Here is a 26,103-nt window from a genome sequence, read left to right on the forward strand (position 1 = left end):
AGCTAATATTGTACAACCATAATAACATCTAGCCGGATAAGCAATGACCAAAACTTTTAGTCGGAACGAGCTACGGAACTTTGCATGAAGGTCATCCATTATTTACGTGTGACGTTAGAAATATGACATGTTTTTTTAAATCAAACATTGTGATACGTTAATTTTAATTGAATTTATTTCTTAACTATTTGCTCTTATTAATGGCAAAACCTACACCTGTTGCTTCTAGGAATTTTCCAGGTGTTGACGGAAGTGCGTTTACTTTAACCTTTGCCATAGAAATAGTCGGAATAGAGGTTTGGCATGATTGCAATGAAGGATGGCTAGATCTCGGTGCCTGTACACAAGGCATGAAAATACAGTACCAGTTGTATCCTGGACAGATTTATGAGTTAGATATTCTCATTTGGCCGCATGCTGTCAAAGTAAGTATAATATAGTACTTATGGGTTGGTATTGTATTTGTATTGGTATATGCTATTGCCTATTGATGAGCTGGGAGCCTGGGAGGGAAATATTTAAATCTTTCGCTTGCTCGGGTAGGCATTAGAACAATTCAATAGCCTTTTACATGTAAATTAACTTATTTACTTTAACTTAAAATATACTTATAATATTTTATAAATACTTATAAGTAATGCAATAATTAACTTTTCTCAAACATGGTATGAAATATTGATGTTATGTGCCTTATAATTGGCAGCGAAGTATGACGTTGCAGGTGCGGCTAGGACGATTGATAGATAATGGAATTTCATACAAACCTTGCAGGCCAAGGCCGGCAAAGTCTTCTTTTTTAATTTCCAAACACAGATAATTGTGACATAACATCCAGGTATTTAGCCAATTAAAAAAAAAACTATAAGGGGCTTTATAGACGTGCCAACTGCAACTGGTACGGGCCTTAGACAATATTTGATTTTGGGTGCGTTTTCATACAAAAAAAAATTTTTTCGTTTTTTTTTTAATTTTTTTTTAACTTTTTGTTTTTTTTTATAAGCGTATACGGGATATCAAAGGGGAACGAAAATTCGATTATTTTTGCGCTACGACGCACCGTTTAGGAGATACAGCCATCCAAAGTTACTATTTTCAGTAGACTTTATTTATTTCATACCATGATTGAGAAAAGCACTATACATACCTCGGCGGGAAATGGGGTTGCCGGCCTCTGTAGTAATGTACTATATTTTGAGACTTGAGTAATAGCATTGGCATGTAGGCAAATAAAGTTGATGTAATAATATGTGTACCTAAGTATGTGGAAATAAAAAAAAGTATTCTGAGATTAGGCACTTTCAGACCAGGGGGCCGATTTTTGAGTCTCACTGTCACTAAAGTACCTACCTACCGGTTGAAAACGGTGAATTGCCTATTATTTTCAGTGACAATTTTCTGAATTCGAACGCCGTGAGACTCAAAAATCGGCCTCCAGGGCCATTTTTAGGGTTCCGTAGTCAACTAGGAACCCTTATAGTTTCGCCATGTCTGTCTGTCCGTCCGTCCGTCCGTCCGTCCGTCCGTCCGTCCGTCCGTCCGTCCGTCCGCCCGTCCGTCCGTCCGTCCGTCCGTCCGTCCGTCCGTCCGTCCGTCCGCGGATAATCTCAGTAACCGTAAGCACTAGAAAGCTGAAATTTTGTACCAATATGTATATCAATCACGCCAACAAAGTGCAAAAATAAAAAATGAAAAAAAAAATGTTTTATTAGGGTACCCCTCCTACATGTAAAGTGGGGGCTGTTTTTTTTTTTCATTCCAACCCCAACGTGTGATATATTGTTGGATAGGTATTAAAAAATGAATAAGGGTTTATACTAAGATCGTTTTTTGATAATATTAATATTTTCGGAAATAATCGCTCCTAAAGGAAAAAAAAGTGCGTCCTAACTCGTAACTTTTGAACCATATGTTTAAAAAATATGAAAAAAATCACCAAAGTAGAACTTTATAAAGACTTTCTAGGAAAATTGTTTTGAACTTGATAGGTTCAGTAGTTTTTGAGAAAAATACGAAAAACTACGGAACCCTACACTGAGCGTGGCCCGACACGCTCTTGGCCGGTTTTTTTTAAATTCTCCATCCCACTGTTTTTGTAACACGGGTATTCTTTACGCGATTCATACTCACAATCGCGAGGTCTTTCGATCCTGATAGGAGAAAAGAAATCCCAAGATTTCCATAAATTTTTGTCATTTTTCAAACCTTCCATCCCGTAACCGCCATAAAAAATGTGTAAGTATATGAAAAATGGTAACGGAATGGGAAAAAAACCTTGGCACACTTTTTTTCTCCTATGGGTAATTCCATGGCAGAGAGCGAAAAAAATCAATTTTTGAGGTCAAAATTTTTAAAATCTGTTTATGGGGTAATGTTCTTTGGCACTAGACTTTACTTGAACCGATTTTTTTTTAATAAACTGAGTTTAACTAAGTATGCCAATTTTTTTAAAGTTTAAAATGCGTGCTTTTTAAGATACGTGCGTAAACTGAACTAATTAAGACTCACATTTTATTCAAGGGATTTTTCTAATTATAAAAAGTAGCTGACATTTTTAGAAAAATACTAAAATAACATAATATTCAAAAAATAAAAAAAAATAATTAAAAACTGAATATCTTTTTTGGGGGAAATAATATAATCTTCCCTCATATCCCTAAAAATCAAGGAAACCTGTATTTTTTTACTTCTGTAACTTTTACTTCATATTTCGATTACTAACTATAAAAAAATACGTTTCATTCGGACGTAACAAAAGTTACTGATTTCTTGAAACGCAAGTTACCAATGTTTTGCATGTTTATTTTCATAATTGAAAAATATTAAGATTCCTTTTTGCTACATAAACATATACCTGTATTAAGAGACTGACACGATTTAAGTTACAAGAAAATTCGTAAACCAATATGGAAATAAAAAAATCGTATTTAAAACCTATGTCCAGTTTCTGTTACGAAAGTTACCACCCTCATTTTAGTGTACTGAGGCCAGAAAATGGTTATGTTTCAAATAATTTCCACTATAGTTTAATGAGATTTAACTGTATCAATGGTGCACCAGCAAAAAAAGATATTTCAGTATGAATTAAGCCACAAATAACCTTTGTTTGACAACTTTGCGTTCTAAATGTAACGCAAGTTATCATGGAATTACCCCTATTAGGATTGAAAGAGCTGGAAGAGTGGAAATCACATAAACAATTACATATCCAAAAAAAGTGGAGTAGACAACTTAGAAAAAAATGGCCCATCATTGCTACCGGACCTAAGTGGTCAGGCCTGACTGACCAGAGCTAACTCTTTCCTTAAAAAGTTTAGAGTATGACATATAAATTTAGTGTGATGTAATTAATGGATGACACCTGACAGTTGACACCCTGTGTTGGGACTTAATCGCGTATAACTACATATTAAACTGACCTCCAACGTTTCAAGGACGGCGTTGTCCCCGTGGTCTCGGAGAAGAATAATGATGTGTATATAATAATCGTGAAAGTTTAAATCAGTGTACCCTGTGTTGGGTTGTAGTCCCTCTGACTGAAACCTAAAAACCACTTTAGCACACAGTTCATTGTTTTAGATATGGAGTGGTATGAACTCCGGCTGGGTCCGCACGTGGCAGTTCTTGGATCGTCGATGGCTGACATTTGACATTCGCCATATATTTCCCGTGAAGGTTGTTGACCTAAAAGCCTTTGTGGCAACAGTTTCTCCTACCTTTGGAGTTGGCGCCCTCGGATCCAAGTAATTTATATATATTTTGTGCCTAGAGTCAGCCATCAAAATATACATAGCAGAAAACTGCTTCACAGACTTTACTACATAATATCTGCATGTATCTGAATAGTTTTCGTCACTAGAAAATAGCGGCAAATTAAATAAACATAGACGTACTTGAGAGTTTTGAATGATTCACGGTTATTTTCATTAGACTTATATTGACCGGGATATAGACCGTGATTACCTTTTTGATATTTGTCGAGCTCCCGATATTTCGACCCAGTTGCATGCATCATGATCACGGAAAACTGACAAAGGCCGGTGGATATCAAAGCTGCGCAGCCAGCGCGCGATCTACCCTCCTTCGCGCGAGTCGGCTGCGTTCACTTTCAGCGCTTCCACTGGTCGCATTCACACTCGATGGTCTGTCCAAACACACTACACTCACAGTGTCACTACGTTTGTTCAATTCTGACTTCGCCGGTTTTTTATACAAACAAATCACTGCATTCCATACATTTGATAGTTTGAAGCCATCCTCACGATTGAAATTTTTATATTTGTGAATCTCAATGGCTTCTCTTACCAATCTCGGTATGTAGTGGCAGCGACGTTCCGTCAAAATTACTTTAGGACTATGCACCTCGATCCAGAATTAAAGAACACATTGCTGCAGTCAAAAAGAACGATACTCGCAAGTCGGCTATTGCTCAACATCTCATTGAGTCGGGTGCAAATCACGGTCTACCTTTATCCCGATCAATATAAGTCTAATAGACGCACTTGTTTTTTTTCTCGTCCTGTATATACGGTGAGGTGTTATTATCAGCAGTCAGAATACAAATAGGGTCTCAAATCCGAGAAATTGTCATAATCAAGGCTCGGAAAATGCCCGTCATTTTGATTTTGATTAATTTAGAATCCATTTGGTGAGCCTTATTTTTACTAAGTCTAGAGCCGTTATCGGGCATATTTAAACGTTGTTGACATAGGTAAATGGGGAGTAAAAGTTGTACCTTGGATCAGTGTGAAATTTTCTAAATGACGGGCGTTTTTCCGAGTTGGTCCCAATAGTGATTGATTGTCGTAGTGCAAAAAACGACAAAGTTACAGAAGTATTCCTACCGCGTCTGGAATTTGGACAACAAAGATATTTCGCACCAGTAATAGAAGAGGAGTCAAGCTTCGAGAATTTCATCTACGATTTAATATGGAAGATAGTGGAATATTTTATACCCGCCTCATATTTGGACGGATTGTTTGATGTTCCACATCCGGTGGCAGGTACTGTTGTCACGTTCTTTTGCGCAGTATGAAAGTAGCGAGATATAAAGTAATGCAATATAAGGAACGAGGTAAATAACTCCTATAAATAGAACCGTGGCTCACTAGAGAGCACGTTCGCATTATCCTAAACGGTAGGTGAGCGTCAACAGAACATTCATACATGAAATGAATAGGTAACTTATTTAAAACTAGGTATTTATCGTTCTCTATTGGGGATGGAGGTTTCCGTTTCGACCGCTCAATTTTTGGCTGCTTGTTGTATTAAGTACTTAATTATAGAAATGTCTATCTCTTACTCATTCATTTTAATCTTGTGTATTTATTTTTAATCGTAAACACTGTTTATGTCCTACGTCCACCACAGGACAGGCTATGCCTAGTGTGGGGACCAGACTAAAATGTAACTCACTGTGTTATTTAAATAAATCTTTCAATGTTTCAATGTTTCAATTAACTTTTCAGTTAAAACCGGCATAAGATAAATCCAACAAACTTCGGTCCGTTCCAAGTTTTTTTTAATGTCCCTGTTAATACCTAGTTCCGACCTGTTACTTTTGCCACGCTTTGTGTCTAATTTTTTTTTAATGGTATCCCACTATTAAGGCTTATTCACATTTACGTACAATCACAGAATATAATAATAGTACAATTACAGAAGGCCCACTGCTTTGATGTTCACGAAATGCCGCCTTTTTAAATGCCTACAAAATTCTTACAAAGAAACGAGCCGCACTTGCGTAGCGACAGACAATAAGGTTGCATATGGAACAAACTGAATTGATATTCAGATAAAATGCTATATTATATTCAAGTCTTGGGAACTTTTATACAGTATTTACATAATTATATTTTTTTAAGTCCCAACATTAAAAGCCCTATAGAACTTTTCCGAGGGACTTAATCAATAGTAATCTGTGTAAGATTGTCCAATAGAAAGTGCGAACGTGCGTTCCGTGAGAACGCGCGCCTTCCCTGATTAGGCCGCGAACTCGCGGCCGCCAGCATGTACTTGTAGCGCGGCAATAGAATTGCGGAGTGAGCCGCCCCTGGCACAATTTGATAATATATCTTGTATATCTTGTTATAGACGCAAGACACCAAGATGCCGTATTACGACAAGTAAAGGAAACTACTCTGAATCGCAACTTGTCTGAACAATCCGAGCCGGAATTATCGAGCTCGAGCAAGAAAACGTTAGCAAACCAAAAGAAGAAAGCAGAAGCGCCGAAAACAAAATTTGAACTTAATTTGTCGGGGAATAATATTTTATCAGGTATGTGCTGTTAGATTCAGACTAAGCTGAAAGTGATATTGATAGGGCAGACAGCACGTGTTTGTTAAGTAAACGTTATAATACAGTCAAATACACATGTCAAATGTGGTATTATTATCGTTTCAAACTTTGGTCTGACTTATTTACTTCCCATACACAGGTAGCACATTTTGATTAAGGTAAATAAGGTACACGGGGTTTTAGGTACGTATAACAGTAGATAATAGGTAATTGTACCTAGACCAAGGAGCCGAGGTCAACGAACACCACGAACATGACTGTGATCAGGGTGGCTAGCCGAATGGCACAATCGCTCACGAAACGCTCACGAAACGAAGCGCTAGTAGATATCTATCTCTATCGCGCTTGCGTATTGGCGCGACAAAGCCAGCGGCGTATCGCTTTCGTTTGGCGTCGGAGAAATGCCATTCGGCTATGGGGCCTGAGATTTTTATTTACCGGAGCCGACAAGCGATAAGTTCGATTTGCGCAGCGGACTGAAATTTGATGTTTTCCGGCTGGAGGGCAGAAAAGAATGTGTATAAGTAAAGTAAATGTGTAATCGGAACAGTCCCTAAGATGGAATTGGACATATCGACCTTATACGACTAGGTGGGCCGTTTTTTTCAAAGTTTTTTTGTAACATGGGTATTTTTTACGCGATTCATCGTTTTCTTTGTTCTTATTTACTGACAGACTTGGTTGACAGAGTATACTTATCGCTTTTTGTTAAATTTGAAAAAAAATTTTTTTTCGTTTCCAAACATAATAAATGGATTAACTAGTGTGAGAGGACCTTAATCATAACATTAAAGTCATTGTCAAGTGTTTGACGGCACATGTCAAAAAAATAACATTAGGAAGTGGTAAGGGATGCCACACACGTGTTCTGTTTTTTTTTTTAATAATTCAATAACCGTAAGAGTTAAGGGGCTAGTTTCTTAGAGAAACTACTGTATTTGAATTTTGAACTAAAGAATCTTCCCTTAAAAATAACTGAATTCAATAAAAACAGTGTATATAATTTTAACCAGAGTTCCGGATTGAGATATTCAATATCGCTCATACAAAGAATCTGGCCCCGTAGCCGAATGGCATTTCTGCGACGCCAAACGCCGCAGAAATGCAATCTATCTCTATCGCTCTTGCGTTTATTGGCGTGACAGAGCCAGACTGCATTTCTACGGCGTTTAGCGTCGCAGTAGTGCCATTCGGCCTGGAGTTCGCATCCATAACCATAATCAGCTGACCGCTTGATATACGAAAGCGTTTCTATGTAGGCTTAAATTTGTATCTACATTCTGCATCGAAATTATATTCGTTATAGCCCTAACCTAATACAATACCGGGTCGTACGAAGATAATTTCATAAGCGAGAAACACAGAGTAGTAATAGAACAGAGGGAGTCTCACTGAAGACCGGCTGTGACCCAACAATGGCGGACGTTTTTTTTTTTTAATTTTATTTTATGGCTTGGTGGCGACCTTTCAAGCCAGCAATGGCAGACGGTTTGCGATGTGCAAACACGATTTAAAATCAAAATAATTATAATTCAGGTCAAAATAAAATCAACTCTTCACTTAATTTATCAAAAATTAATTATTTTACTTGAAACTTAGAAATATCTTGTTTTTAACAAATAATAATGACTCAGTGCGCCGTGTGCAAACACTATTAAAAAAAAATACTGGTCACACTCTTGTTTTGCAGTTTGTTGGTTTACGATTATGAACATTAATTAATATTGTGATTTTACGCATAATAACGTGATAAAGTATTAATTTACGCATGAAAAGTTGCTCCGTATTTTTTTTTCTTTCGATTGTTGTCATTTTTACACAATTTGACAAACGCATGTAGGCATATTTTCTTATTTTTCTGGAGATGTTTTCGCCACGGGCGCCTCGATCCGACTGACGGGAGATTAGTGGATGAGGTCATAGACAAAGCTATCAATGTGGATGATGGAATCACAGGTTTTTCTTCGGAGTTATCCGTCCATAGAATTGTAGGTTCATGGCGAGAAAACAATATTTCTGGCTCGTTCTCAGGTAGGTATAGTACACTTTAAATGTGATCGTCATCTGTTTCTATTGAAAGTCGAAAACTCGATTAGGTAGACTCGGTCTGTCGTGACTCGTGAAAGATCTCAGAATTTCTAGTTAAATTTTAGGGTAGACGTAAACCTGCCTTAAATCCCGTCTCTTTGACTGGTATAAACTAAATCGAATCAGTCGTGTTTTGCGGACTCTAAACTCTTAGCTAGATAATAATTTTTGAAATAGGTCGGTACAGTGGGCCGAGAAAGTGGTCTACCAGTTTTGACAAAAGTTTCTGTGAGCTCTAACGCTCGCTAAGGTTGATTTGAAACATGGCATGACGTAAATATCATATATAAAGACAGAGCAATTGTTACTGACATAATATAATTGCAAGCGGAAATCGACCTTGTTGTCTTATGACGTTCCAACGAACCTCAACCGTAGGGTTGTAAACCACATTGTTGGTCGACTGTACCTATGCTAGGCGAAGAGACGAGTCGGACGAGGTTTTTACATTTTTTCCTGTTCTGCGACTTGCTTCAGGAACTGGCCAGCAAGTAGCTTTCCAAGCAGTCGGGGATCGGCCGCCGGAACTAGGGGAGTTTTTTGCCTTCATCTCCAGTCAGAATTTGCCCGCCTCCGACGATTATCCGATACTCTTTGTAAACATCGATTCCCTATTCGATGTGCCGACAGAAGCGTTGAGCAAATATCAGTAAGTATTCTGCCATGCCATGTACAGTCACCGGCATAAATAAGCGATGATTTCTGTATCTTGTCGCTTTTAGCCATTTCACAACTTAGGTTTAAAGACATTTTCCCCTCACTAGCTCGGAAACACGTGTTTTGTCCTTTAATACCAGCGGGTAAAAACGCATTTTATCCACTAGTGGGTAAAGTAATTTGACCTTGAATAAAGTCAAATTAACTGCTTTAAAATTGATAAAAGTAGGTGAATCTAGTAATAAAGATGATTTACCACCTGTGGAACTACTGGAAGCAGTGATAAACGCATTTTTTGCGTTGTAGTTTCCTCGCTATAGTGAGGGGAAAAGTTTTGTGTTACACTCGGGTGCAAATGTATTTTACTTCTCGTGTGTTAAAAAACTCGCAAGTTCAGAATTCCATTCTCGAACCACTCGCTTCGCTCGTGGTTAGATCTAACTAAATCAAGATAGAAGGAAAAAGTGTATCTACTTCGCGTGCGGAAAAGTTACATAGCGAGTAACATTGTTCGCCGAGCACGACAGTCTGCTCCCGACCGTTGCCCGCGAGTGACATACAGTGAAAAATACAAAATGGGTCAGTGTTCGTTAATTAACTGTTCAAACACCACCAATAAAAGCAAGGGTGTTAAGCAAAGTGTTTCCTATCATCGGTAACTACCATTTGTCCTAAAATATTTTTTATTAAATAAAAAACACGATTTTCCTATTTTTATCATTAAAACATTCGCTCACGTACGGCCGTCAAACTAGTTTTCCATTGCGGCTTTAATTTGACGAGTCCGACTTGGCGTGCGTTTAAAACAAGCGATATAAAAATAGGCTATTCAAACTGTCGAGACAAAGTGAAGGTAGATTTGTTATTTTGTTCGTCGAACTCACGTCGAACTTAAGAATAGTGGTGCACCACGGAACTATATCGTCATGTACGCTGCGATTTCCTTATTCGATTTAAATCGATTTTGCGGAGCAGTGGAAATTATAATTATGTTTTTATATTGTTATGAAACTATACATATAAAGTACGAGTGAAAAGTAAATTTAACTTAAAAATAGGTTACAGTATTAACGTTGAATTTGTGGTCGGCAGAAAAACAAATACAAACATAATACGCTCTATATTTATTATGAATAAAAATAACTCTAAAAATGTGTTAATTGTTAATTATCCATACTAATATTATACACCGTGTCCAATAAGTCCGAATACTCACATTTTACTTCAGTTCTAAAGATATAGGGATCACAGGCCATCAAATTCTTATTTAAACTAAAGAGTATATTCCTCTTAATAAAATACAAGCACAAAGTACATGAAATTTCCGAAGTGTCTAAGAAAAACAAAGAGGTAAATTGCCAACAAAATACTTGCTCGGCACGCAGGTGACGAGTTATTTTTTATAACGAGAATCTGTATGTGATAAAACAGACGCCACGTGTCCAAAATAAACTATTATGGGTACCGAGGATAGATAACGTTCCGGGCAACTAGAAAAATGTGCCTAGGTTCCAGAGCTCACCATCGGCCCAGGTGTGGGATGCAGTATGTAAGCGAGGTAAACTACCTTCAGTACTTACAGATAAAAGCGTTAAAATCAACGTTTTTTTCTTTAAAACCAAGGTTTTGGAGAAAAAAATGCCTTAAAGTTAAAAAGGATGCTTGGGAATGAGTATCATGTGTCCCAACAAGACGCACCTCCAGCACATTCGGCAAATGGTATTCTAGCGTAGTTTCAGACTAATTTGGCAGTTTTTTATCCGAAACATGAGTGGCCACCCAGGCCTCCAGGTTTAGGCGTATTAGACTATTTTGTATGGTCATACATGCTTTGAAGACAAAATTTTAATAAAATCATAAACCTAGATCATTTCAAAAAGGTTATCGAGAGTATTTGGGATGAAATGTGAAAAAAAACGGTGCGTGCCGCGTGTGATCCGTTTGAGAAGCGTTTGAGGCTGGTAAACAAGTTAATGCTGGAGTTATTCCAAAACATTTGTTGTGAATGTAGTAAATAAGAGTGCCATTCATAAAATATAATAATAATGTAGTAACTATTTGTTCATTTTGTTTTATTGGCTATTTGTGCTGTATTCAAACTTATTGGACACGGTGTAAATGGGAAAGTGTGTGTGTCTGTTTGTTTGTCCGCCTTTCACGGCAAAACGGATAGATTAATTGTCTTGATTTTTTAAGTGGAGATAGTTGAAGGGATGGAGAGTGACATAGGCTACTTTTTGTTTCTTTCTAACGCGAGCGAAGCCGCGGGCAAAAGCTAGTATTTATATATTACTAAAAGTTGTAACAAATAACATGAGGATAATTCTGTGAGTCGATTTTATTAAAAATATTACGAAATATTTACTAGTATTAATACCTACCTACTAAAATCTTTGTTCCTGGCCTTAGGCTGAACGCACATCATATCATTACACGTATACTTATACACAAATATAAATACAAATATACATACAAATAATATATTATAAACATTATGCATATGGGCGAAGGAGAACTAATTAACTTGTGCCGCACTCAGCAGATGCTGGTGCAGCATGCGTTTGAAAATTAACTTACTTGGGGCCTGTCTTATAGTCAGGGGAAGTGCATTCCAGAGTCGAATAGCTTGTGCAGTGAAAGAATTTGAGAGGAAACCACTGTGGTGAGGAAGTACTGCAAGAACAAGGGATCGGGAGGAACGTAGTTCACAGCCCGGACGGGGGGTCATGAAGTTAAATTTGGACTTAAGATAATTGGGAGCGGAAGGATCAAATAAAATAGAAAAAAGGCTGCACAGAACTCTAAAAGATCTGCGCTGACGTACAGGAAGCCATTTAAGTCTGTGGCGATAAAGCGAGACATGGTCAAATTTGCGCAAATTGAAAATGAAACGAATGCCATTATTGAGTGTACGCTCGAGCCTATTTAGAGAATCCTGGGTAACATTGGTAGTGCACACATCAGCATAATCAATCAATGGTAAAATCAAGGCTTGCACCAATAATTTCTTGGTACTCACCGGCAAGAAGTGCTTAAATCTATATAAAAAACGTAGTGTTGCAGTGACTTTACGCGTGACTTCTGTGAGGTGGCCATCCCATGAAAGATTTTTGTCAATTATAAGACCGAGGTCCTTTACTTGATTAGAGACTGGGATCACCGAGCCGTCAAACATGATCGATGCGACTGGAACAGCTTCCAACTTAAAAAGTTGACGCGAGCTCCCCACAATGATGGCCTGGCACTTTGAAGGGTTAACAGATATACCAAAATTACGCGACCAGTCAGCGATATGAGCCAGGTCATCATTTAGGACAGAAATAGTTGCATTTAACTGAGATACTTCAGCTTGGGCGTACAGTTGCAGATCGTCGGCGTACAAATGGTGAGGGCTTTTAAACTTGGATGTAATGAGGTTAATAAACACGGAGAATAAAAGAGGGGACAGAATACCTCCCTGTGGCACCCCTGTGCTTAAGTCATTCCAGTCAGACTGGGCTGGGCCCACACGAACAGTCTGGGACCGACAGGAAAGGTACGAGGCAAACCAAGTGATTGCTTTCGGTGAGACTTTCAAATGAGAGAGGGCAGCAAGGAGGAGATCGTGATCCACTACATTAAATGCATTCGAAAAGTCAATGAGGACCAAGACAGTGACTTTGGAAGATTCCATGCCCAGCCGTATGTCCTCAGTGACCTTGAGTAACGCTGTTGCGGTACTATGCCCAGGTCTGAACCCAGATTGGTATGGAGACAAGAGCGAATTGTGATAAATAAATTTAGAGATTTGATCATAAACGGCGGCTTCAAGAATCTTTGACAAGTACGGTAAGATAGAGATGGGTCGAAAGTGACTAAGAGAGGTAGGGTTAGAATTTTTTGGAAGCGGAATTACGTAAGCCTTGCGCCAAGTGGAAGGAAAAACACCAGTAAGGATAGAAGAGTTTACAATGTGGGTAATTATAGGCACAACACTGTCGACAATAGGAATGATCATTGCCCGTCCAATACCATCATGACCAACAGCGTTCGAATTAATGGAGGTTATAATCTTTTTGATGTCACTCATAGTAACCGCATTGAGCTCTAATGGTGAAATGTCGAGAGAAGGAAGAGAAGCAATTAGGGAGAGAGTATTTTGTTTCACCACAGAGTCCAGCACCGAAGCATGAGAAAAATGAGAATTTAAATTGTTCAACGAGATGATATGAATGTATTATTTATGTATTATATTGATTGTATGTAAATAATATTGCTATACTTGTCAATAGTTGTCATGCTTTCTAAATTTATTTTTCTCACTGCACCCACATTTGCGAATTTCTGTTTGGCCCTATGGTTGACTGGTAGAGAATGCCTCAAGGCATTAAGTCCGCCATTTGTACTTTTTTTTTTTCCAATTGTGCAATAAAGTTTAAATAAATAAATAAATAAATAAATTAGGCAAATTATATACCTACTAGTGAATTGTTTGTCATCACACGAATACAGGTATATACTTACTTCATTTCACAACGAAGATGAACATCCGATATTTTTAACTTCGGCGGGCATCCTGCACGCAACCTCCACAATCGATCGAATGGGTTACGCGGCGACAACGTTCCCATCACTAAAGTACACTCGTGACGTCATAGGCTCGACACAAAACGTTACACGCTCGGTTTCGCTGTTAATCGCCGAGCATTTTCCTTCTATCTTGATTTAGTTCTGTGATCCTTTCACTTGCTCGTTTTTCAATTCCACACTCGGCGTTAAAATACAACTTTGCCCCCTTGTATAACAAATAACTATTATTCCCATTTAAGATATACATCACTTCCATGAGAACATTGTTATTACATAAATACATCATGCATTTAACTAGGTTATTGTCACCGTAATTGTTAAGTAGGTAGGTAGACAACACATACCTGCATCAAGACAAAAAAAATACTTATGGTAAACTTCGTATGACATTTCAGACAAGATTTTAATGTGACAAGGTACAGAAATCATCACTTATTGACTGTACTGGTGACTGTACTTACTTACATCTTTACCTACTGTCATCAGAAACGGATTACGTGAAGGTATTTGATCGAACTCATGCGTTCGATTTTTTACAAAAAATTACCCCCTCTCCCATATCCATGCTTTCTGTGTCTGAAACACCTGAGTTAAAGCGCAAAAATTAGCTTTTTAAAGTAAAGGTATACCCGCTTGCATATATATATGCATACTAACTGTAGCCCGCGGCTTCGCTCGCGTTAGAAAGAGACAAAAAGTAAACTATGTCCTTCTCCATCCCTTCAACTATCTCCACTTAAAAAATCACGTCAGTTCGTCACTCCGTTTTGCCGTGAAAGATGGACAAATAAACAGACACACACACTTTTGCATTTATAATATTAGTAGGTATGGATATGTCAGTCCGAGATAAGTTACCAACAATTTTGACAGCCTCTCGAATGTTATTTTAAAGAACAATGTCGATGGAATTATGACGTCTATTTATCCCTTGTATCAGTTGTAACTCCATACATCAGTAAATGCGGGTTATTTGTAGTGACATCTAATCACACGTCAATAACGCGTCAAATAGCGTAAATTATCAGTACCACTACTCGATACTAGGTGTCATCACGCGTCTCGTCTGCCAAAAATTTAATATTAGAACAATTTACAACTTATAATACAAGCAGAAGGAATTGAAAACAGAATACTGACTAAAGTGACTAATACCATAGGCTACTAGACTCATATCTAATTTGGCGTAATAAATGATTGTCTTCTGTAATATTTCACATAAGAAACCAATATTTAATGATTTTGGGTATTAAATGTGTACGATGACTACGTATTTTCAATTCAAAACTGTGAGTATTTTTTTTAGTTTGGCCACCGAAAACGCTGTCGGCCGTCTGGTGACGTCATAGAATTCATGTCAAATCAATCACTGACATAATGACCTTTATGCCTCGTACTTAAAATGTCAGAAAGTGTTGTTTTCGCACTGAATGACTTCATTCACAGACAATCTATAGATGACATGGCTGATGTTGTTTTTGCCTGATTACGTAAAAGTATTCTTTAAAAATATCTTTTGCGGTTTATAAGTCATAATAAAATATAGTGATTTTTTTCGGTTGATTGGAAAGTAAGTAATAATATAAGACAAACTTTAAAAACCGGCCAAGAGCGTGTCGGGCCACGCACAGTGTAGGGTTCCGTAGTTTTCCGTATTTTTCTCAAAAACTACAGAACCTATCAAGTTCAAAACAATTTTCCTAGAAAGTCTTTATAATGTTCTACTTTTGTGATTTTTTTCATATTTTTTAAACATATGGTTCAAAAGTTAGAGAGGGGGGGGGGGCGCACTTTTTTCCTTTAGGAGCGATTATTTCTGAAAATATTAATATTGTCAAAAAACGATCTTTAGTAAACCCTTATTCATTTTTAAATACCTATCCAACAATATATCACACGTTGGGGTTGGAATGAAAAAAAAATATCAGCCCCCACTTTACATGTAGTGGGGGGTACCCTAATAAAACATTTTTTTCCATTTTTTATTTTTGCACTTTGTTGGCGTGATTGATATACATATATTATTAGTACCAAATTTCAGCTTTCTAGCGCTAACGGTTACTGAGATTATCCGCGGACGGACGGACAGACAGACAGACATGGCGAAACTATAAGGGTTCCTAGTTGACTACGGAACCCTAAAAAGGGTCAAATAGCCTATTGTAACATTAGCTAAAAATTGGTGAGCATTAGACTCTTCGTTTGTCGCGACATCTATTGACAAGTAGCAGTACTGATAATTTACGCTATTTGACGCGTGATTGTCGCTAGATGTCACTACAAATAACCCGCATTTACCGATGTATGGAGTTTCAACTCTTCCCTTACTTATTCCTCTATGCGTGTAGAGGCAAGGCTATCACAAAGCCAATATAATCTTCGCCTGAATATTACTGTAATCAAATCTATAGATAGACTGATAGATAGACCGTAGACCGGTAGACCGTACGGGAAATCAAGATGTATCCGATACCTACAGACGGAAGAGAATTCATGCAAATTACACGTGAGATATTGTTGCAGACATATGCCTGTTATACATCGGTATTGTTGCAGACATATTCGTGTTAGACGGGTAACCTGCATATATTATTATTTATTTAGGTTTGCCAACAGGTGTAATACCACAGTATAATAAAGAGTACTATCGTACAGTATGGCCACTCCCGCTCCCCGCTGAAAGTGCCACCCACCCCCTCTCGGTTACCTCACAGTTACCGCCTGTCAAAAACGCGAACAGTCGACCTGTCATATCTCACTCATACAAGCATGGTACGCGTTAAGCAAGCTTAGACTGTGTGCTAGGAACGCGCCTCTTTCATATACATATTTGATCGCCAGTGTCCGAGATGTGGTAATACAAAGATACTTATACATTAAATTTACTTATAAAATAAGCATGCTCGAGTATTCACCCAATTACAGGCAAACACGGCAAGCATGTTTCAAAATTTTTATTAATCCTAAGTAGGAACTAAATTTAAATGGAAGTATACGTCTAAATTAACTAAGTAGGTACAACTTGAAATACTGATACTATAAGTATAAATATAATGACGGTACTAGTTATACTCGTACGTAATCTATACTGTTCTTTTATTGAATTCCGTTAACTTCGGCATATAGTTAGGCCCATTATAGGAAACAGAATGGCATAGTGTAACTATACACCTGCGATAGATGTTACATCAATTGCTATTAAAAAACGGGCTTTACAATTAACTCTACTAAGTAAGGGTCAAAACTTTGACATGTCAATATCATATCGAACACAATATCGCCGGTGTATGGTGTTTTTTTAAAAAAAAAAAAACGATTTAAAAAACGAACTATGCTATTCTATTTCCTATAATGGAGATAACTATGTGCCGAAGTTAACGGAGTTCAATAAAAACACGGTGTATATTTCTATTACATTTTTGTACCTATCCTACGTACATACATACTTCATTACTCATCAAGTATATCTTGAACATGACATGCTCACAAAATGTAATTATGTTCTGGGTGAAAAGTGTTTACTTATCGATTTATTTATTTATCTATAAGTCATGAAATCATGGCATACCCTTAATAAAATGGCAATCGCTGCATGAAATTGTGGAGAACTGGAGATGTAGTTGGCACTTGGCACAATATTATTGTGCCTTTCCACGAGAGATACGTGGATGTGTTTGATATGCACCAGTCAGCTTAGTCGAACCCATTCCCCGGTCATTCTCAAGACGTAAAGGCGAATTCTAATTACCGCGACTCATTTGTTTTCAGTGGAATTTCAGTTCTAATTCTGATTTATCAGAATTCAAATTAAATAGCGAATTGAATAGCGAATGATATTCCGCTTTGGGTGGTAGGGCGCAGCGGATATCATCTCGCTCGAATCTAGAGCAGAGCGTAACGGGGAAGTACCTGAAGCCTTACAGAAGACCGCAGCCAAATAGCACTAGACCCTACTCATAGTGTTGTGTTCCTGCATGCCGGTGAGCAAGGCTGCCAGAGCTCAACGAGGGTGCGGTGTGCTGATGATGGAAGGACCTTACGGAACTAATTTGTTCCGTCTATTGTCCTTTGAGTCGTCGGTAACCCGAACCCTCCTTGGAACTAGTACACTCCTTTTTGCTGTGTACTTAACAGAGCAAAAGGGAGTACAAGTTTCTAATGGGTTGGTAACGCGCATGTGACACTCCTTGAGTTGCAGGCGTCCATAGGTTACGGTGACCGCTTTCCATCAGGCGGACCGTATACTTTGTTTGCCACCGACGTAGTATTAAAAAAAGAACAATCTGGCAATTAGAATGTGGACTAGCCGATTGAGAATTACCACACCAGCGCTATGCTATATAGAACAATGAACATGATTGGTGGATATCAAACACATCCACATAGCGTATCTCTAGTGTAAAGGCATCCGTAATGTGAAAAATATCAGTCTGTTTTATTTTATTTGTTATGATGACTTAATTTCAGAATATCGCATATTTATACACGCTGGTCCATTGGAGAAGAGACTCATGACTCGGAACAGCAGCTCATAGGACACAAAACGACTTATCGTTTGAACGACCATTACGCGTTGCCGTTGCCTTGCGATATGGCTTTTAAAATTATTTGTGAGCTGATGGACGACGATTTCTGTATTCAGGTTAGTGAATTTTTATATTGGAATAAATTTGTGCATTGCGTGATACTTGAACTCACTACATATGGCTCTCTATCACACATCACATTACAGCACAGCCAACAAGGCCTCATCAATTAACATCATCCATACATTCTTAATTGTATTTTAAATTTGAACACTTTTATCAATCGCATAAAGCGTAGGTATATTTCTTTTCTGAATCTAGTTTTCTACACAATATTAGTTTTCGTAATTTGCCATAAAAATGTAGAGCCAGGCCAGGAGCATATTAAACCCGATACATGACATTAGTTTTTGCTATCACACATTTGTTTTCTGTTTGGGTTATAAAATATTGGCGGTATTTTTACAGCTACGTGGAATAAGAGTGGCCCCAAAGCAATATGATGACCCCACCTTTTTCGGGTATGATAAAAAAGACCGTCTATTTGCTACCAACGTTCCACCTAGTTTCAAACATCACGAAACTGACTTAATAATAGCTAAGACTAAGATCAATGCACGGTCTCTTGGAAAAGGAGTAAGCGGGGTAGTCCAAGGGGAATTCGCGTTGTTGCCTCCAAACTTCGCAGTGAAGAGCCTGGGCCGTCAAGCGCTTTGTTCGAATGATCAAAACGGAATCAATTTGCCAGTTTACCCCGAACAAATAGTTCCATCGTACGTCATCCTAGACGCTCAAATGACTTTGGAAGTACGCATGGGTTACTCTGGGTGCAGGCCCCAAAAATTAGAAAAGAGTTACTCCCGAATGATTTGCCTTATTTCCGATCAATGGCTAATAATGGAGCTGTTAATGCTAGTCGCGGACATTAATCGTGAGTTGGATAATAATAAAGAGAGCGATGAATATTTGTCGGGTTTTGCGATTGACACAGGTGACACGGTAATTTTTTATGTGGAGGGGCCCAAGGATGGAGTCATTTTACAGCTCTGGGAAAGAACTGGAGACTATTACCCACACACAAACCCGCTGTTTTCCTCGTCAGCAAAGTATGCGTCGAGGGTTTATCCGGGTAAGATTTAACTTTGACCGTTACAACTTACAGTCTTATGAAAGCAATTGAAAAATAAATAGCTACCAAAATTACTCCTGAAGTTCCTATATTTACCGATTTTTCATGTAAAATTTTCAATTATATTAATCCCAACTGTACAGCAAACAACAAATGTTGTCAATCGATGTTATGGTTCTTTCAGATTTGATGTTCGCCGGCACTACTCTGTGTTTCAAGATAATGAAGATGTTTGTTCCTCTGTCGGCAGTTTTGGCTTGTCCGCCTGTATACGCGAGACCAGTCTTACCTATATTAGCGCGAAATGTTAGAAACTCTTTATTATTTTATTTTGGTTTCAGTTAAATAAAATCATCGCCATGGAAATCATCAAATCATTACAAAAAGAATCCCATGGTGATGAGTTAAGTAAGAATGTTACCACCCCCTTTCTTCCCGTCGTTGTCATAGAAGTCGGCTATAAGGGCATTTTCAGAATTTGGGACCCCCCAATTAGCGTAAGTTGTTAACAAAAATTAACTCACTGTCAGTTTTGTGACGATAATTAAGCATGAAATTTGTATAAAAATATTGTTTTTGTATTAATCACATAAACTTTGAGCGATAATCTAAATTCAGAACGTGAAAAAAATAAATTTTTAGACAGATTTTATGCTTAATTTTATTGTCGTCACAAAACTGACAACGAGTTAATTTTTGTTAACAACTTACGCTAACTGGGTGTCCCAAATTCTGAAAATGCCCATAAGTGGTCGAAAGGCTACCAGCCTGACACTACAAAAATTACATTTTGTATCTTTTCTTCCAACCTCTTAATCACTAAGAGAAGCAGTTTCATGCGCAATTGCTCGGAAAATTCACATATGTTGCCAATTGGAAATGTGAAATTTATTGTGTTTGTTGGGACATATATATATGTACAAGTACATCAGCGCGCAAGTGTTGCGATTATTAATCTAGTTCATATTAAATTCATGTAACTTTTGCTCCAAGTTAAGTCGGTAGATACTCCTTTTAGAAAAGGAATTATTAGTATGCGTCTCACGAAAATGTCCAACAATATCCAACTCTCGCATGCGACAACTTTCTCCCTAATTGCGCTCCAATTAGTCCAATTCGCTGCTCTAATGAATTTATATTTAGATCTCAATCCTTGCCAATTTGCATTAGAACTGTATTGATCGCAACGGCAGTAGTTTCCACTTTGGAAGGGAAAGGACATCTAAGTAATTATTATTGGAATACACACCTATTCCAATTTTTTGCCAAAGTACCTACGTAAAGCTGGGTTCGAAATTATCAAGATAATTATCCGATAATTATCAAGATAATTATCCGATAATTATCAAGATAATTATCCGATAACTATCATGGTAATTATCCGATATTGCTCTTATAGCACCATCTAGTAGTTACGGTGTAAGGTAGCGATGGGAATTGGCAGGCATATGATGTTTCCTTGAGTAAACATTTTGTTTTATTTTCAGACCGCATTGAAGCTAGGTCGGTTGCTAAGCAACAAGCGGTGGTGGCGTCTCGGCCCACCGACCAGCGAACTGCCTACCTCCGCTGAGCTGGTGAGCTTTCGTCAGGAACTCTGCGCGGCGCCACGGCCCACGCCAGCGATGACTGCCTTATGCTCAATGCTACCCAAATATCGTAAGAATCACTGTATTTACTAAATAACCACGATACAAAATAAAAAATTTTGAAAAACCCCGATAGTGGATCGATTTTCATCAAATATGGGTAAAGAACAATAATAAAGAACAATAACAACAAGAACTAATGGCTAAGTTTACGATTTTACAGAAATTAAGCGAGGCATCCTACAATTAATTTAAATTAAACTAAACAAACTAGATAACAAAATATTGTACCTTGAATTCTTCAACCCTGTCAATTTTTAACCCCCGACGTAAAAACGACGGGATGTTATAATTTTGACGTGTCTGTTTGTCTGTCTGTGTGTGTGTGTCTGTCTGTGGGATCGTAGCTCCCGAACGGATGAACCGATTTAGATTTAGTTTTTTTTTGTTTGAAAAGTTAGTCGCGAGTGTTCTTAGCCATGTTTCATGAAAATCGGTCCACTATGTCGGAGGTATTTTCGAAATTTAAATTTTTTGGTTAGGTTATTCTAGCTGACAGGCCATTTCCGATCGGAGATTTGATATTCAGTGTTCGCCGTTAGTAGGTAAGTAACGTACCTAATTATAATTATACATAAGAAGCAATAAGAGAGTAGCTTTCTGTGGAAATATAATACTCAGGGAACATAACCAATAGACGTTACATTCCGCACAGTCTCTACTATTTTTTACTAAAAAGGTAAATCTTATTTTAATAGTGATAACTCAACTTTAAAGTATCAAAAGGGCCTCTACGTGTTGGCTTCGCCCCCGCGCACGCCTCCCAAAGGTCCGGAACACCATTGTTCCGTGATGGGAAAGACACTCAAATGAAAAGCGGCTTGGAATAAATACCATTATCTCAATTCTTCGTAATAATTACTTATATTTTTATGAAATACTGAAGATAAAAAAAGATCAACTAAATTTATATCCACTCTGATGGTTGTTGTTGTTGGAAAATTTTGACATAGCCCTTTTAATTGTCAGCACAAATTGCTCTGTACAAGCCGCAGTTTAAAATAAGTAGGTGTTATTAATCTCTCGGGGTTTGCCGGCTTTCCTGATTTCCCAAAGTTGGTTTCAACGGACAAAAGCCTCAATAGTCATTATCATTTTGCCATTAAACGTAACAGTTTGGCAAGTTAATTCATGTACAAAATTAGTTTAAGTTGTTTTTTTTTTTCCAAAAAAAAAAAAAGTCAATTCCTGCTGTCGTGGTTTAGAAAATTTTAAGCGAGGAAAAAGAAATGAATTGGCTGAATATAATAAAGCTTTTCTTTCTTGTTAGAAATAAATACTTATTTGGCAATTTGGATGTCTCCATTACATATTTATGTGGATGAAGCGCTGGTGGCCTAGCGGTAAGAGCGTACGATTTTCAATCCGGAGGTCGCGGGTTCGAACTCCGGCTCGTATATACCAATGAGTTTTTAGGAACTTATGTGCGAAATGTAATTTGATATTTTCCAGTCGGTTTTCGGTGAAGGAAAACAACTTTTCTTTTATTATTATGAATGGGCTTACTCTTGACCGTAGACTCATCATCATCATCATTTCAGCCATTAATCGCCCACTGCTGAGCATAGGCCTCCCTTCGTGTACGCCACTTATCCCGGTCCTGGGCTAATCTCATCCAGAAGTGCCCCGCAGTTTTTCGAATGTCGTCCACCCAACGAGCCAACGGATGCCAGGCGCTTTTTACATCCGATAGCGGCCACCATTCGGTCAACATTTTGGTCCACCTGCCATCACTCTGCCTGGCAACATGCCCCGCCCAATTCCATTTGAGTTTGGAAATGACGTCACCCACGTCCCGCACCTTGGTGCGGCGTCGGATTTCGACATTCCTCACTCGATCTTGAAGCTTAATGCCGAGCATGGTGCGCTCCATCGCTCTCTGTGCTACCCATATCTTATGCACAGCCTTTTTAGTGAGCGTCCATGTCTCGGCACCGTATGTCATGGCTAGCCAAAGGCAAAGACGTGGCCTACTATGGAGTGAGGAAACCGGATTATTTAATCTCAATAAGGCTTAGTTATCCTTGGGGTTGGAAGGTCAGTGTGCGTAGCCGAATGCCTAAACGCTTTACGATTCGCTCACGATTCGTGAAGCGTTTGTGCATTTGGCTACGCACACAGATGACAGTCGCTTTCGTAAAACTAGTGCTTGTTCTAAATCTTGGGATTAGTTGTCAAAGCGGACCCCAATCTCCAATAAAGCGTAGCAAATGCCGGGATAACGCAAGGAGGACGATGACGTATTGCTAATAAGTATCGTAGGAGTCGTTGATCGTCCCATTAGTATTATCAAATACATAATTATGTAACTCCGTATAGACAGCTACAGTCTAAGAAAAAAAAACGTAACTGAGCAATTCCCGAATAGTTTGTACATTTGGATCACGTCTCCGATTTTATAAACCGTTACACCTTTGGGGGATGCTCGGCTAGATGGCGCTAATATTAATATTTGACATTTTAACACATATCAAGCTAAGAATATGGGCCAAATTGTCAAAACTGAGGTTTAAAAGTTGTTAGCTTGTGTCGAGAGATGGCAGTCTATGCACTGTGATTACACATTTTACTTTGACAGTAACTCTATAATACTTGATCCCCTTTGGTATTGTATCAAGTTCTTAAATTCATCCCCATTCTGCTTTCGTCACCCATTTTCGTCATTCATTTGTTTCATTTCGTTACTTTCCTCTGTAGTCTTTATCGTCTTTGATCGTTGTTTGTCTTTCGGCTCATTTATCAGAATAATTCCTAATTTATTAAAGCACTGAAACTCATATATATTCAACCAATAAAGAGGCTATGAAACGAAACCACCTATCCACTTAAATATTCATGCTTCGATTAATACCTACAACACGCGGTAGCGATTTGACGTCCGAATATCCAAATGGCCTAAGTTATGGCACAGCAATTGGGAATTAAATAAACACTAGTCTCTGCTTCCAATTTCCTTCGCATTGAAGTCGTAAATTAAACTGAATCGCCTACCCCCTGCCATTACTATTACCAAAGATATATGTACGTAACTTCGTGTAGACGGGTAAAGTCTAAGAAAAAAACATACCTCTTAACCATACAAATAGGTACGGCGGCCAAGATGGCGTTACACCTTTGGAGAACGCTCGGCTAGATGGCGCTAATAAAAATAGTTGACAATTTAACACATATCAAGCTAAGAATATGGGCTAAATTGTCAAAATTGAGGTTCAAAAGTTGTCAAAAGTGTTGAGAGATGGCAGTCTATGCACTGTGTCACACATTTTACTTTGACAGTAACTCTCTATAATACCAGAGATTATGGATTTAGTAGATATGTCCACCCCATACAAAAAAATGCGACCGCCTAAAAGCACGGCAAATGTAGATGGCGTTACTACAAATTTCTTGTTGCCTTGAGATCACTGTTAGATGGCGTTAAGTGTCACTTTTGAGACATAAATCTTTAAAAGAATATAATGAATTTTAGGACTCGTAACGCCATGCATGTACTAGATTGAAAGTTAGTTAATATTTCGCCACCCTTTCTATCGCTTAAATAGCTCAGTTATAGTAGCGTAAGACGATGGAAGCGGCCCTGACGTCGTGGGTTCGATCCTCGGTAGTGAAAATCTTTTTTTTTCTTTTTTTTTAATATTTTATACCCTTTTCAACCATCTCCTTTTAAATAGTGATTTTTTTAAATATTAGATTCACAACCCATTTCATTGAAATTTTGTTAGACACATGTAATGCAATAAGTTTAAAAATTGTCTTTCAGTATTAGTATTGATGGAAGGTAACCTAAGGTAACCTAATCGTACCCATCGTACCTACTAACAGCAATACTCTGTCTTAACTAACCATAGACGTTATGCTCTTGTAATAAGGATTACAAATGTACAGTGACAGTTGTCCAGTTGCATGTACCACATTGAAAGTTAGTCTAGATATATTAATATCGACAATTACAAACCGTCAGCAGATGTTGCTTTATAATATAATTAATAAATAAAGATTTTTTTGAGTGTAGGTGGATATTGTCGATTTTGGTTTCGCTCAAGAACCTTTGCGAATACGTTACAGACTAAGGTGTAAATGATCTACGCATTTTGTTATGAAAAACGATACAATATACGGCTTAAACAAAACGCGGAATATAAATACATAACAAAAATTGCCTTGTGTTGCTTAATTCCGTGATTCAATATATGTATGTATTTACAAAAGCTTTGCCGCCATCCACGTCTTACTCAGCTTTAACATAAGACTGAAAATCACTTAAACATTAGTCTTTAGAGTCAAAATCTTTTTACTATTTTTACAATGAATGAATGACAAGTCTAGCTAGGAGGTTTCCACGAACACCAGAGTTTGCGCTATGTGGCTATATATGTCACTCTATATGCCTGGATAGGAGCAAAAGAGAAAGATGTCCGCAATGTGTTAACCCAGGTGACAGCAGTAAGCCCTCAGTACTAGTACTGTCACTGGCTGTCATGGCCAACCTACTGCGTTTCGATACTGGTAAAATATCGAAGTATCATTCATTATGTTCTTTTTGTATCTAGGTTATTAATTATATACGAATATCAAAATATCAAAATGATGATAATTGATGAATATCAAGATGATTTTTAGTTTAAAGCAAGAAGATAAAAATATTTTCAGAAATATGTACTTACTCTTTTTGTATAACAAAACGCATCCATCAGTCAAGCGCCGTATAGCCATCATCTTCTATTTCTGAATTGATTTTTAATAATAATTTACTAAGGTCTAAATCAGTTTACGACCAAACTAGAGTTATGCGACGTTGCAGTCAGCAGTCTGGCAACGTTGCATTTTGAAGTAACAAAACATTTAATATTCATTCAATTTGTCGTGAAAAGTCTTCATGACTTACTACTCATATTATACCTATAAGTTACCTAATTTCGTCACTCTGATTAAGTAGAAGTTTGGTGTGGCGGTCAAAGATACTGCTTTTTAGCTGCGATAACTTGAGCAGCAGACGAGGTTCGAATCTCACCGGGGGAGACCTTGCTTTTTTGTGAATCTTTTTTTATTTTTTTATTTAATACTTTGTGTTTGATTTATTTTTATTCATTATATTTGATGGGAAAATAAGTACTAATATTTCATATCTCAGGTTTGACATGTTTTTACACCCCGAACTACCAATATTCCATGTTTTATCAATCTGGAC

General features: G+C 37.8%; 1 protein-coding gene across 2 annotated transcripts in view; it reads left to right on the forward strand.

The window, feature by feature from the left end:
- Positions 1 to 61: 61 nt before the first annotated feature.
- The window catches only part of LOC125229408, a 44,491-nt gene continuing 18,449 nt past the window's right edge, over positions 62 to 26,103 (forward strand). Inside the window, exons 1-9 of one of the 2 annotated variants that reach the window (XR_007177398.1) lie at positions 62 to 425; positions 3,577 to 3,740; positions 4,807 to 5,000; positions 6,091 to 6,276; positions 8,863 to 9,034; positions 18,079 to 18,253; positions 18,606 to 18,658; positions 19,451 to 19,572; positions 20,754 to 20,925. Coding sequence is in view for 1 of the 2 variants with exons in the window: in XM_048134237.1 (XP_047990194.1) it covers positions 201 to 425; positions 3,577 to 3,740; positions 4,807 to 5,000; positions 6,091 to 6,276; positions 8,863 to 9,034; positions 18,079 to 18,253; positions 18,606 to 19,266; positions 19,451 to 19,572; positions 20,754 to 20,925 (2,071 nt within the window). In the remaining variant the exon portion in view is untranslated. Of the gene's footprint in view, positions 426 to 3,576; positions 3,741 to 4,806; positions 5,001 to 6,090; positions 6,277 to 8,862; positions 9,035 to 18,078; positions 18,254 to 18,605; positions 19,267 to 19,450; positions 19,573 to 20,753; positions 20,926 to 26,103 lie in introns of both variants that reach the window. The other variant, XM_048134237.1, reaches the window with a different exon arrangement.

This window comes from Leguminivora glycinivorella, chromosome 9, assembly GCF_023078275.1.
Source record: "Leguminivora glycinivorella isolate SPB_JAAS2020 chromosome 9, LegGlyc_1.1, whole genome shotgun sequence".
Classification (NCBI taxonomy): domain Eukaryota; kingdom Metazoa; phylum Arthropoda; class Insecta; order Lepidoptera; family Tortricidae; genus Leguminivora; species Leguminivora glycinivorella.